This window comes from Buceros rhinoceros, unplaced genomic scaffold, assembly GCF_000710305.1.
Source record: "Buceros rhinoceros silvestris isolate BGI_N320 unplaced genomic scaffold, ASM71030v1 scaffold38221, whole genome shotgun sequence".
Lineage (NCBI taxonomy): Eukaryota > Metazoa > Chordata > Aves > Bucerotiformes > Bucerotidae > Buceros > Buceros rhinoceros.
Window position 1 is genome coordinate 1 of NW_010395674.1, and position 12,003 is coordinate 12,003.

Sequence of the window (12,003 nt, forward strand, 5' to 3'; positions counted from 1 at the left end):
TCAGAACCTGCTCTACAAAATGACAGGGCTCAACCTGCACAAGGTCTTCAGGCCGGTGAAGAAGGAGCTTAAACCACCCAAGTACAAGCTGATGACGGAAGCTCAGCTGGAGGAGGTAGGCTGCTCCGCCTGGGTCCGAAATAACTGCTGGTTTTAGCAAAAAAGTCTGTAACCGTCCACATTCCTTCTTCCTTCAGTGCTGCTGTTGAAAACATTTCCGTTTCTCTCATTTCAAGTCGTTTCCTCAGGTAGTGTCAATCACTTCAGTCAGTTTCGTTTATACAGTCTTTCTCGATTTTTGTGGACTGTGGAAGGAAATGGGATGCTTTTTTGCTGGAGTGACAGGTCCTCTTTGTTACCGCTTTGCCTTACGCTTCCTGGTTCTGTTAAATGCTGTTTTCTGATACTTAACTCAGAGCCCTGGGACTCCTTTGACTACTTTTTTCCTGACTGTGGTCCAGGATGACAAAGGGGCCTGAATTAAGCCAGTTCTTCTGTAAAGCACAGCTGTATATAAACTGTTGATTGTGGTTTATGCTTTGGCAGAAATTTACCATGGAAAAATACAGGAAATAAACCTGCTGTTTGCAGCAGTAGACGTAGATTTTAGTTTCTGAACTTTCTCCAGCAGTTTGCCCCCGAGGTACAGAGTTGTGTATTGTTTACATGGGGTTCATCTACCTGGAGACTCAGTTAGTACCTCGCTTCTCTACTGCAGAATTAAAAAGGTTTTTAAAATTTTTCTCTCAATGAAAACTTTAGTCCCTAATTTGTATGTTGGCTTTTCATTAGAATGAATCTTTTTCATTGTAAAATTAAAGTACTTTTTTTGTTTTCAAGGCCACAAGAAAAGCCATTGAGGAAGCTAAAGAAAGACTAACCATGCCCCCTGTTTTGAATGAACGAGAGCCAATTAACGATGTCTTAGCAGATGACAAATTCCTTGAAGGAACTGAAAGTACAAAATATGTGTTTACAGATTTAACTTACTCTGTTCCTCATCGTGTAAGTAACAGGATATTAATTTAAAAGCTTTTCATTCTTAATTTCAAAATAAGGTTTTAATAAAACGGAGTTAGAGCAGTTTGCAAAAAGGCTGCGGAGCTGTATGTTCTGGCGCAAAGACATGTTTGCTTCTAACTGATGATGATAAATCACGTTCCAGTGCTCAAAAACAGGCATTGCAAGGGAAGCTGTGGGATAGTTAGTTATTTTAAAAGCAGATGCTTGTCATCTGCCAGGAGTGCTGAGTTCTTCCATACTCCCTAGAAGCTTTCTGTGGGATTGGATTACGTGGTACTGCGCGTAGGCCAAAAGATGGAGCTATTCACAGTCACCAAGGTCTGGTGCTAAGCTGATTAAATGATAAGTAAATTCATGATAAAGCTGTGAAGAGCTGTGAAGCTGTTCTATTGTCAAATACCACTGTGGAGCACGGAGATAAATATTTCTTTATATAATGAAATGTGTAGATTGTCTGAAGGAAAAATTCTTAACACATAGTTATGATTCTGAGAAATGTCCGTGGTTCAAACATGCATATAGCCATGATCCTGTGAAGTGAATTGCCAAGGCTTCCATCTGTTACTCTGAGAGCTCACTCCCGGAACCTGCTGTTTATCCTTCTGCCTCAGTGTATTGGAAACTTCCTAGTCCTGACAGACTTTCCTGTCTGCTGCCCTAAAGCAAATATTCTTGTGAACAGATCTTAACTTAAAACAAGTATATTGTTTTACTTGTGGTGGGTTTGTTTGTTCTGTATTTGCCCTTACTTGATTCTAGCACCCCCCTCTGAAACAAAGTATGTGTTAATTGTATAAAACCAGGGCAGCAGCAATGCTAACTCCTTTCTCAGGGTAGTAGTTGACTGCCTAAACTTCACAGAGAGGAGAGAAGTGATGGATCTAGTACATAACACCAATTTCTAACTGATGGCTGTTATTAGTGTGAGTTTAGGTACAGAAGAACTTTGCCAAATGAGAATCTTTTTTTACAATGGTTCTGGCTACAAAGAGGGAAGACTTTGGGAGATAATGCTCTTTGTTTACCTTCTTTTCAGGAGCGTTTCATTGTAGTTAGAGAACCCAACGGTGTATTACGCAAAGCAACTTGGGAAGAACGAGACAGAATGATACAGATATTCTTCCCAAAAGAGGGGCGCAGAGTTATTCCTCCGGTGTTGTTCAAGGATGAACACCTGGTGGTAAGATCTTCCTGGTTTTGAAAGCTGATCAGTTTTACTTAATTGTGCTCCGACAGTGAAACTGCTATTTGGAGAGTAGCTCTGAATAAGCCAGTCTGCCTGGATGTTTTAAATTGCTTGAATACTGCTTTGAACAATTTTTTGTCACTGTAGCTTACTTAAAATACTTATAATAAAGTTCCAGTTAGGGGCAGGTAAATCCTGGGTAGGTGTAAATATTCTGTCATACGAGAAATCCGCGTTTAATTGTTTCGCGTTGATGAAATCGTGTGCTAAATCTGAAAATGTGAACTGGTGTTTCAGAAACAAAAATCTGGAAACATTGTATTAGTGTCATCAAGGCAGTTGCTGTCCTCTGATCCATTTTGCCCTATGCTCGCTGCAAGCGTTGCCCAGAACAAAAAAGTTGTGGCTGCTGGTTTGATTTTGGAGAGGTGGAATGGTGCGATGCCCAGTCTGTTCCTGAACTGGACCTGTTGTTCTAGGCTGTGTTTCAGCAGGACCGTCATGAGGATATCCTTAACCGGTGCATTGCTCAGTTTGAGCCAGATTCACCCGACTATATCAGAGTGAGTTCACTTCTCAGTGTTCTAGTCCAAAAAATAAATAGCATTAAGAAGAACTTCTGGGTTTGTTTTGTAAACATATGTAGTATCTGGGGATCAAATTTGTTGTTTGTATGTGCTCTTTTTCCAAGTACCTTTTCTTCACAGTAAAATTTCACCTCTTTGCTCTAGCATTTTTCTCCTTAAAGACTAGATTACAGCTTGATAGCAGTGAAATCAAGGTTCGGAGATTATCCCCTTCCTTCCCTCCCTCCAACTTTCATTCCATAGCAAGTATTTAGCTTTCTCTTAACATGAAGGTGTCTGTGCCTCAGAACTGGGTTATCCCAGTGTCACCCTGAATTATAACACGTGTAAAGCTTTAAGGTGGTGTGGTTCAGCCTGTGGCTTACTGCTGCACTGCAGGGGGGCCTGAAAATAGATAAAAAACTCTGTGTGAGAGGTACAGAGGGAAAAACTGTCACTAAGCTCCAGTGACGCTAAGGAAACCAAAACCTCTGTGTATAGGTTCACCATCGGACGTATGACGACATTGAAAAACACGGCAAATACGACCTGCTCCGTTCAACAAGGCACTTTGGAGGAATGGTATGGTATCTAGTGAACAGGAAGAGGACGGATGGCTTACTGATAGATATGATCCACAGAGACCTGTAAGTGGTGTTTGTCATCAGTAATTCCGCTTACCTAAACACACAGAAACCCACAAGTACCATTCTTTGAAAATAAAACAGTATTTCTGTGTAACTTTTAGCTGTAGAGATGCTGAATGGAAGCACCAGCAACAGTCCATGAAGTTGTAGGGTTTAAAACGAGCCATTTGTAGGTGCTGGGGTTTTTTTTTTTTGTTTCCTGTGTTATTATCTTAGTACACTTCCAGCTCGGGGCACTACTGATCTTAGAGCCTAACGATTTTATACTACTGAGTCAGTTCTGGCTTTTAAGGTGGAAACACCCACACTCTGGGTTTTAGAGCAATTCCTGAGCACCTTACAAACAGATAGATACACTTCGATTTTTAAATGGAGTTCCGTAAGAGATGCTGCTGCTAAACTTAGTCCAAACTCCCTGAAGCAATCTATTTAATTGTGCAGACTGGCTCTACAGCTAGGAAAACTTTGTGCAATTGGAATTCCCAGTTGCAGAGATGGTGGCATTTGTTTCCTCCTGTTGAAATTGGAAACTTTGAACAGGTACTCAGATCTTACTTTTAAACCTGAGGATGTGAAGAAATACAGGGAATTTGCAGTTTTGGAATCAGATTGTTAAAGGGAAAATTAAAATATCCAGACAATTTACCAGAGTTTGGAGCACCTTATGTGCCACCCACCCACTTTTGCCTGCAAACCACCTGCTCCAGTTTTAAATTCAGGTGAAGGGGGCTGGGTATCGCAAGACTTCCAATACTGCTTCAGTAAAACTTGCTGGTTACTACAGTCGGTGTTAGAAAGTTTCTTTGGCACAGTTGTTCCACTGAATCCTTGTTACTGGATAATTAATTGAATTTTACAGAGATTTCAGTTGAAATGTGTTACATCAGGCTTAAGTATGGATAAATTTATGTACTCTGGTCTTCCTCCTCACAAGGAAGCTGTCGTTGGGGGAGATGATGGGTTGCCTGTTCAGCTGTGTATTCTAATGACTGTATTTTTGGTGAATGCAGAAGCCTGTGGTGTGCAAAGTCCACCACAAAATACACACTTAAGTATGCGGCAAAAGTAATTGTTACAAGCGGGTCTGTATTTGTTTAGGCTGGATGATGCGACAAGTTTAATCACACTGTATCACATGCTTCACTCTGAATGTCTATCAGCAAAAGAAGCTCAAGAAGGGAATCTTCAAGGAGTTGATCTGATCAAGGTATGCTTTTCTACTTCAAGGCTGCTTCACGAGAGAAGAGAAAGCTTTCACACAGCAGAAGCCTATTTAGCAGTCTAAATTTCTCCATACTGCGAGAAGCAGATACTTAACTAAAGCTGTTTTGTGTGCCAGGTTAGCTGTTTCTTTCTAAACTATATGTACTCCACCAGAATCTCAGTTGAGCTGGCTGATCTACCTCTGGGAATGATGAAATCTCCTTGTGTAACTATGCTCTTAACTGTACATAAATCTCTCTCTGCCCTTGGTTGCAGGTATTTGCAAAAACCGAATCACAGAAGGAAGGCTATATCCAACTGGCCCTCCAGGCTTATGAAGAAGCAATGGCTACTTCTACAGCTTCATGAAATCAACTTGAACTCAACATAAGTTTCACATCTGTTTATAAACATTGTACAGGATTCCACAATAAATACTTCAAACAACTGATGGCTTTAAGAAATTTACTAAAATACCTAAGAATGGCTGTAGCAGCCTGTTAGTTTCAGTAACGTGGAGCAGTCACTGTGACTTGTGTTTTGAGGCAACCACATACCCTGAGTTTAATTTCTTTACTGTTGCATGTTGAATCTAAAGAATTGCCCACAGTTAATCATCTTACTGAAGTAAGTGTAGGGTCTTCATTTAGGAAAGTAACACCCCATCACTCCCTTTAGACATATTACTGTTCTGTTAACTCTTTCAGCTGAAACTGTTGTCTGCTGATTGTTTACAGATAGACGTTAAACAGCCCTGTGCAAGGGTAACCATAGACCTCTGTGTACACACTAAGAAAAGGCAGGTTAAAATAAAATGCTTGGTGATTATGCTGCTGTTTCAAATATTTGCAATATACACTGCTGAAGCTAGGTTAAGAGTAGTAGAATTACCAGTAAATGGAGAACTGAGGAAGAGAGTGTTTAAAAGGATTTATTGAATTGCTTGATAAATCAAATGATTTTTAGTATGTACTGGAGCAAGCCTACATCTTGAATGTCACCATACTGAAAGCTGATTCTTCTAGTACAGTTGCTGGGTCTACCCTTCTATCTACATGTACATGGTCCACTTGCAGTATAAAAATCAGTCCATTGAACTTCATTCCCTGTTTGGAGTAATCACTTTGATCATCTAAAAAAATGTTCACTCATCTAAGATCTCTTCATCCAGATTGATATCTGTGGTGTCAATATCCTCCAGATCCAGGTTATCCAAATCATCTTCCAAGTCCAGCAGTGTCTAGGAAGAGACCAGACCAGATTCAGGGGATATGAGTAACATGTCAGCCACCTCCTGTAATTCTGTATGATGCATTTGCACATCCTACAGAACTGCAGGATAATACAGAAAGTGATATTTTGCAGTAGCTTGGCTTAATCACATTAACTGAAGTCTTTAATGTAAAATGAGTTTAGTGCTTGTACTTCCCTTCATAAAAATGTATTTCAGTACCTTTTGATCTCTTGTTGGAAGTAGATCAGAATTCTGCAAAGCTGTCTTCACTTCTTGTTTAGGAGAGGGAAGTGGTTCTTCAGCCTTTTTCTAATCAAAGAGAGATTCCTTAAGTTCTTTTGATTTTAAAGTCTTGACAAAAGCAAGTAAGCAGCAGACCTACAATCCTCCTTTAAAAGCTCCCCTCTGTAATTCTTCAACCACACCATCAGTAAACGCTCTAGTCCTCACTCCACTGGACAATGTTTCCCCACAGAGTTTATTTAAAGCAGTTGATGACGGAACTGGTAGAATGAAAAGAGCCTTCAGAAAATACCAATTAATTTCAAATACTGAAGTGCTTTTCCAGGTCCTCAGCAGAAAAGAGATCAGGTTACTTGAAGATTGTCACAGCCATTTTAACAGAGGTGGTAAATCTTTGTACTTGGGCTACGCTACGACGGTTTAATCCTTCTCTCTTCACTGCTGCACCAGTTTTATATTAAGATAATTCATCAGTACTACTACTGCAGTAATTCAGTTAACCATATTTAGATTAATTACATAGTTATCTCCTACAAAACTTCCCATATTTGGCCTCAGCTGTAAGAGACAACTTGCTCAAGGCCTTCTGCGCAATTGTTAACTGAATGCAGAGACACAGTTTAACACGAGTGGCCTTGTTTCAGCTGAGCGTTTTTAATTGCTGTTACACACAAGCATTTCCAGGTTCCAGCTAGGGAGCTTTTAGAAAACTGGCAGCAGCCAAGGCTGTGTTTGCTCGTGCAATTGGAACTTTTTTACCATTGACTTAATCCTGCAGAGACTCTACCATTACTCACGCTAACAAAAGATGACCCAAGTAACAAAAGAAATAATTTCAGTGTCAAGAATTTGTTCATAGTTACAGAAGTAGATCGAGTCTGAGGCAAAAGAACCTGGAACTCAGCTGCAGTGCTTCAGTCGAGCCAGCAAGATCTCCCCATTACTGGGGAAATATTCTCCAGGGTAGATGTTACTGTGCAATAGCAAAGTTGCCTCTTTCTTGGCATCAATCATTTGATAGTAACACTGACCTGAGGTGCCATTACTCGAGAAGGCTCAAAGCGTTTCGCTTCTTCAAGTAAGTTTCTTTCTTCATTTGGCTAAAGGTAAGGAAAAAGAGCCATGTTCATCGGACATTTAAGTGGTTGCACTGACTTGCTTAAAGCTGATTTTACACAGCACCAAATGTTTTTCTAGTAGAGACCGAAAACTCCCACTTCTTACTCACAAGGACAAGGGGATATTCCCTGGCTGGCCTCAAGTCAGCAAGGCTTTGTTTAACATACTCTTCAGCAACAAAAGCTTCCTTTAGTCCAGGGAAAAGATTTTCGTATTCTGTAGGATCAGCAAGGGACTCAGCAGCTTTTTGATTGACTTTAGAGAGATTCTCCCGCCACAATTTAACAACCCTGGAGGAGATGCACACCACATTTGTTATATACAGCCACTTTTGACACCACTATTCACACTCCATATACGCTTCAAGGTTACCTTGAAACTTGGCTTGGCAAATATGTCCGTGCAAGAAAAGCAGCTTCTGGGAGACGCCCAGTTTTAATCAGGAGTTCCAAACATGAATCAAGCCTAAAAGATTTTAAAATGTGATTTTAACCAGTGAATTTAAAAAGCAAACAACAAACTTTTGTATTAGATTAGCTGTTCACTCTATTGCATTAAAGTGCTTTTCATTTCATTTAAAAAGTAGCAGCCATCGCAAAGCAGAAACATCTTTTCTGAGAAGGCACGTGCGGCAGTCTTTCCCCAGGAAGTCTGGAGTTAACCATTCAAGAACCTGAGGGTCTTTACACTTGGGAAAGCAGAGCATTGCTACTTACTTTCCCTGCAGGAAGTAGCTCATAAATGCAACATTGTTCTTGCCATCTTTTTCTGCTCCTTCAGCTAACTTATTCACCATGTTTGCATTTCCTGAAGCTGTGGCCAGCAGCAGGAGCCCTCCGTAGTCCTGTGCGTGGTGCAGACACTCCTGGGCCAAGCCAAACTGGCATTTACTAATGGCGAGCTCAGCAAGTTGTTTCCATTTCTGTTCTGACTAATGGGACAAAAAGGGGAGAGGGAGGGAAAGAAGAGAAGTCAGAACATAACCCTCACATTTTTGAACAGCATTTAAAGATTTTTCAGAGCATTCAACATGAAAACGCAAGTTCACTTGTGAAGCTCCCGTATCCCATCGCTGCACTTGTCTCCCCCATAGGATACTACGATTATTGCAGCTTCACTGCGTGACCCACTGAGTGTTACACACAGATCATTATACAGCTGCACCGTTACACAAAGTTTTTCGTTAAATATGGAGAGAGGAGGTATAAATAAACTTTGGAAATTTAAACAGCAGCAATCTCTTAAAGCTCCCAAGTCAGCCTTCGGAGTGTAAGAAAGGCATTTGTGTCTGTCACTAAGTTAACCAAGTTCTTCATCACTAACTTTCTTTGTTTCCAACAGGAACTGTGAGATCAGTTCTCCACATAATGGGACAAACCACTACCCGCCAATTGGCCCACTGCAACAGCCTGAGTTTGCCAAGGCTGGAAGAAAGGCCTAGAGGCTTTAGTCCTGCCATTCCTCCTTCCAAGTTTTGTATTCTCTGGGAGATCCTGCAGCTTTCTGAGCAGACAGCTTTCTCATGTCCCCATCCCACAGCTTCACTTCCTTTGAATTACAGGCAGAAGAGTTTCATCAAGAATGCTGGAGGCATTTATATAGTGTTCAGGGAGCTGTACTACATCCCCACATACCACCTTACAGGGCCTCTTAGATTCATGCTAATACTCCGGATTAGTATGAATCACCAAAAGTTACATGCTTACCTCTGCTTCCACTGCAAGCTGATAGGCTATTTTTAATTCTCCAAGCTGAAGAGCAAGTTCAAAACGATGCTCCGGATCTGTAGACACTGCAAGAGCTTGTTGTTTGAAGCCCTAAAATAAAAATTTTAAAGTAAGGCTGTGATTCATCAGGTCGAAGAGCATCCGAGATGTTCTAACAAAACCCTGCTAAACAGCAGGTTACAGCATTCTCAGATAAACTCTTGTTAATCATCTGTGTTTGTGCTTACAGATAATGTGACTGGGTTTTGCTTGGCAAACTATTAGAAATGTGAATAAACTGATTTATTAGAGTTTTTGATAACTAAGAAGTATTTTTCTTGCCTGTTTTTCAAGAAAATGTGCAACTCTGGTTCTCTGTTCTTTTGGAATTGTGGGGAGAACTTTGTCAGCCATACTGAAATCTCTTCTCATCACAGCGGTCTGATATTCGAGCACGGAGACCAGCAGAGAGTAGCTAACAATGTTCAGCTCTTTATCACCCAGGTACAGGCGGTTGTCCTTAGGAATATACCCCAACAGATACATTGTTCTGAAACAAAACAAAGAATATATTCAGCCTGAATAGATCCACTACGCAGTGGTCTACAAAAAGCCATAAAATCCAATAGTGCCTATGGTAACGAGAACACTCAAATTCAAAACTCTGCTTTTACTGCATATACACTGTCACATAACAGTCTTTATTCCCTCCAGGGTTACGTTGCTGCCTCAGGACATATGTTAGCACAATATGTAAGAGACAGTAGCAATGTAGGGCAAGCAGGGGACAAGGCCCACCTTGTCCCCACTTTGCTGAAAGAGCCTCTAACTCCTGCTTACAACCCACTGCAGCAACTCACCTGTCTAAATGGGCAATAGTGACGATTTCTCCTCCAACATAGTAGTTGAGCCTGTTCACAGAACTGGTGTAAATAAAGCAGTCGCCTACCCACAAGCCTGTTTTCACAATCTCCTGAATCTCACCAAGAACCTGCAAATTAAAGTCACTTTAATTAAATATAGAAAAAGGTACTTTCAGATAGCAGGAAGACTACTGCATTTTCAAATTAAACTCATTATTACTACTTCAGAAAACACTTGGGCAAGTTGCAGAAAGGTTTAGGTACAGATTGGAAGTATTTAAATAATGCTTTCAGTTTTACAAAGATGCTGTAACATGAAATCTCTACCTTAATACTGAAATAAACCAATTATAAATCCAGGAAACAAGCACCAAACCAAGCGTTAAGCAAGATAATAAAAAAAATCTCACCAGGCAATTTGCATTTCTGACATTTCACAGCATGAGGTTTAGTTTAACTTGTTCTCAAAGTTCATTAACATTTCAAAACTTGAAAATTGGAGGAGTTTAAGCAATATAAACATATAGCCTGAGAGCGTGCTTTACAAATAACTGTTTACTGTTCTCACAGAGGTTATCTGAAGAGAAATGTGGGCATCAAGGTCTGGATACTAGGATTCCAAGAGGGATCCTCTCCCCAGGGATCCCAAATAAAACAGTTCGCAGTGTTCCTCAGGCAGATCATTTGCGTATATTGTATTCCAGTGCTCTGGAAGCTAAACATCTGATAGGACTATGTTAAGAACTGAATGTGCTGTATTTCAGGAGGACCTGCTTCCATCATCTCTAATCCTATTCCACCTTTTAAATAGAAAGTACCTCAAAAGCATCTTCAATTCCATCTTCAGTGACACCTTCATGTGTTTCTTGGGCTGCTGCAACTTTTTCTGGCAGGTATTTCAGGATGAAGAATGATTCTTCCGTAGCGATGCAGACAAGCTCACCCGAGTCAGACCAGAAAATCTGTATCATCAGAACCCATAAGAGCACTGTTTTACAGACCCCAGGTTAAGAAAGGAGATTCTATAAATGAAGGTTAAAACTTACACAGAAGCTTTAGAACCTGAGAAGCCAACACATAAAGGATTTTTTTCCCCCTTCTGTTAAATCAACTTAAGAAGTTATTACTTGGATTGAAAGCTTGGCTTCATTCAATAAAAACCAGTAAAAACAGACAAGCAAGTGTCTTTGGTCCCACCTAGAAACTTACATGTTTGGGCTGAATTTCAATTCTGCGAATCAATTCTGTGTTTTCCCAATCATAGAATGCCAAACCATTAACAGACCTGACACCCAACAGGAAGCCACCGTAGATGCCTGCAAGAAAGTAAAGGTGGAAGAAATCCACACTGTGGAAAAAAAAAAAAAAGCACCAACACATTTTTAAAGATAAATACTTACCTTCTGCTCCAAAATCAGGTTTGAATGACTTCTTCTCCTTGAAATTTTTAAATATCTTTACGACACTGTTGCTCTCCCTGATGGCATATCTAAAGATTGCATTAAAAAAAAAAAAAAAAATTACTCAGCTTCCAAAGTAGCAGATAACTACAACTGTGAGCTTCTACAAAACAACTGCATTTCCCTTATCTTCAAAAATAAGCAGAGTGCCACAAATGGAAAATTTTAAGGCAGGACAGTTACTCAAAAAAAGAGGTTTTGGTCTTCAGACCAGTTTACCCTTTGTATAGCCTGAAAACAAGCAGCAGCAAATTTAAGTTAATACAAAGGAAAAAATCTGCACCACTCACTCTGAAGAATCATGTGCCCATACAAACTCCTGGGCAGAGCCGAAGCTCTTGTTCCTCAAAGCCATAGCAGTGTAGATGATGTATTCACCATCGCCACACACCACCACAAACCTAGAGCAGGAGAAAGATGAGATTGTCAGACCTGTGTTCTGCTCAATAGGCAAGATCCCGTGGACTAATAACCTGAAAAGCTGAAGGTCCAATATAATCACTGCAAATGCAGAGGGAATGAAAGAGTTCCATACGCTCCAAAAACATCACAGAACTAGACTTCCCTCTGCACCATGTTGCCAGTACTTGTTACGCCCCTTTCCTTCTGGTCTCCACCAAGTGGCTCTTGTGCCTCATATCCTTTTACCTTTTAATTTAATTTAGCTTACCTGGTAACAAATTCAAGCAAATTGAGAAGAGAGTATGGTTTGTTGCCATGACCTTGTTAAATTTGTTTGCATACTTCTTTCCC

At 40.4% G+C, this 12,003-nt stretch overlaps 2 protein-coding genes across 2 annotated transcripts in view; one reads left to right on the plus strand and one right to left on the minus strand.

Moving 5' to 3' along the window:
• Positions 1-4: 4 nt before the first annotated feature.
• Positions 5-5,069, plus strand: MRPS22 (mitochondrial ribosomal protein S22; the record flags this gene model as incomplete). Its single annotated transcript, XM_010145610.1, has 7 exons — positions 5-115; positions 841-1,005; positions 2,060-2,203; positions 2,689-2,772; positions 3,277-3,422; positions 4,521-4,629; positions 4,902-5,069. Coding segments are annotated over 7 exons (852 nt in total), but the record flags the coding sequence as incomplete, so codon positions are not given.
• A 700-nt stretch (positions 5,070-5,769) lies between these two features.
• The window catches only part of COPB2 (coatomer protein complex, subunit beta 2 (beta prime)), a gene marked incomplete at its 5' end in the record, with an annotated part of 12,182 nt that continues 5,948 nt past the window's right edge, over positions 5,770-12,003 (minus strand). The window contains 13 exons of the mRNA XM_010145611.1: positions 5,770-5,865; positions 6,079-6,168; positions 7,134-7,202; positions 7,331-7,511; positions 7,594-7,686; positions 7,938-8,152; positions 8,928-9,038; positions 9,270-9,477; positions 9,788-9,918; positions 10,609-10,752; positions 11,000-11,106; positions 11,191-11,279; positions 11,541-11,651. Coding sequence (XP_010143913.1) covers positions 5,770-5,865; positions 6,079-6,168; positions 7,134-7,202; positions 7,331-7,511; positions 7,594-7,686; positions 7,938-8,152; positions 8,928-9,038; positions 9,270-9,477; positions 9,788-9,918; positions 10,609-10,752; positions 11,000-11,106; positions 11,191-11,279; positions 11,541-11,651 — 1,645 coding nt within the window. The remainder of the gene's footprint in view (positions 5,866-6,078; positions 6,169-7,133; positions 7,203-7,330; positions 7,512-7,593; positions 7,687-7,937; positions 8,153-8,927; positions 9,039-9,269; positions 9,478-9,787; positions 9,919-10,608; positions 10,753-10,999; positions 11,107-11,190; positions 11,280-11,540; positions 11,652-12,003) is intronic.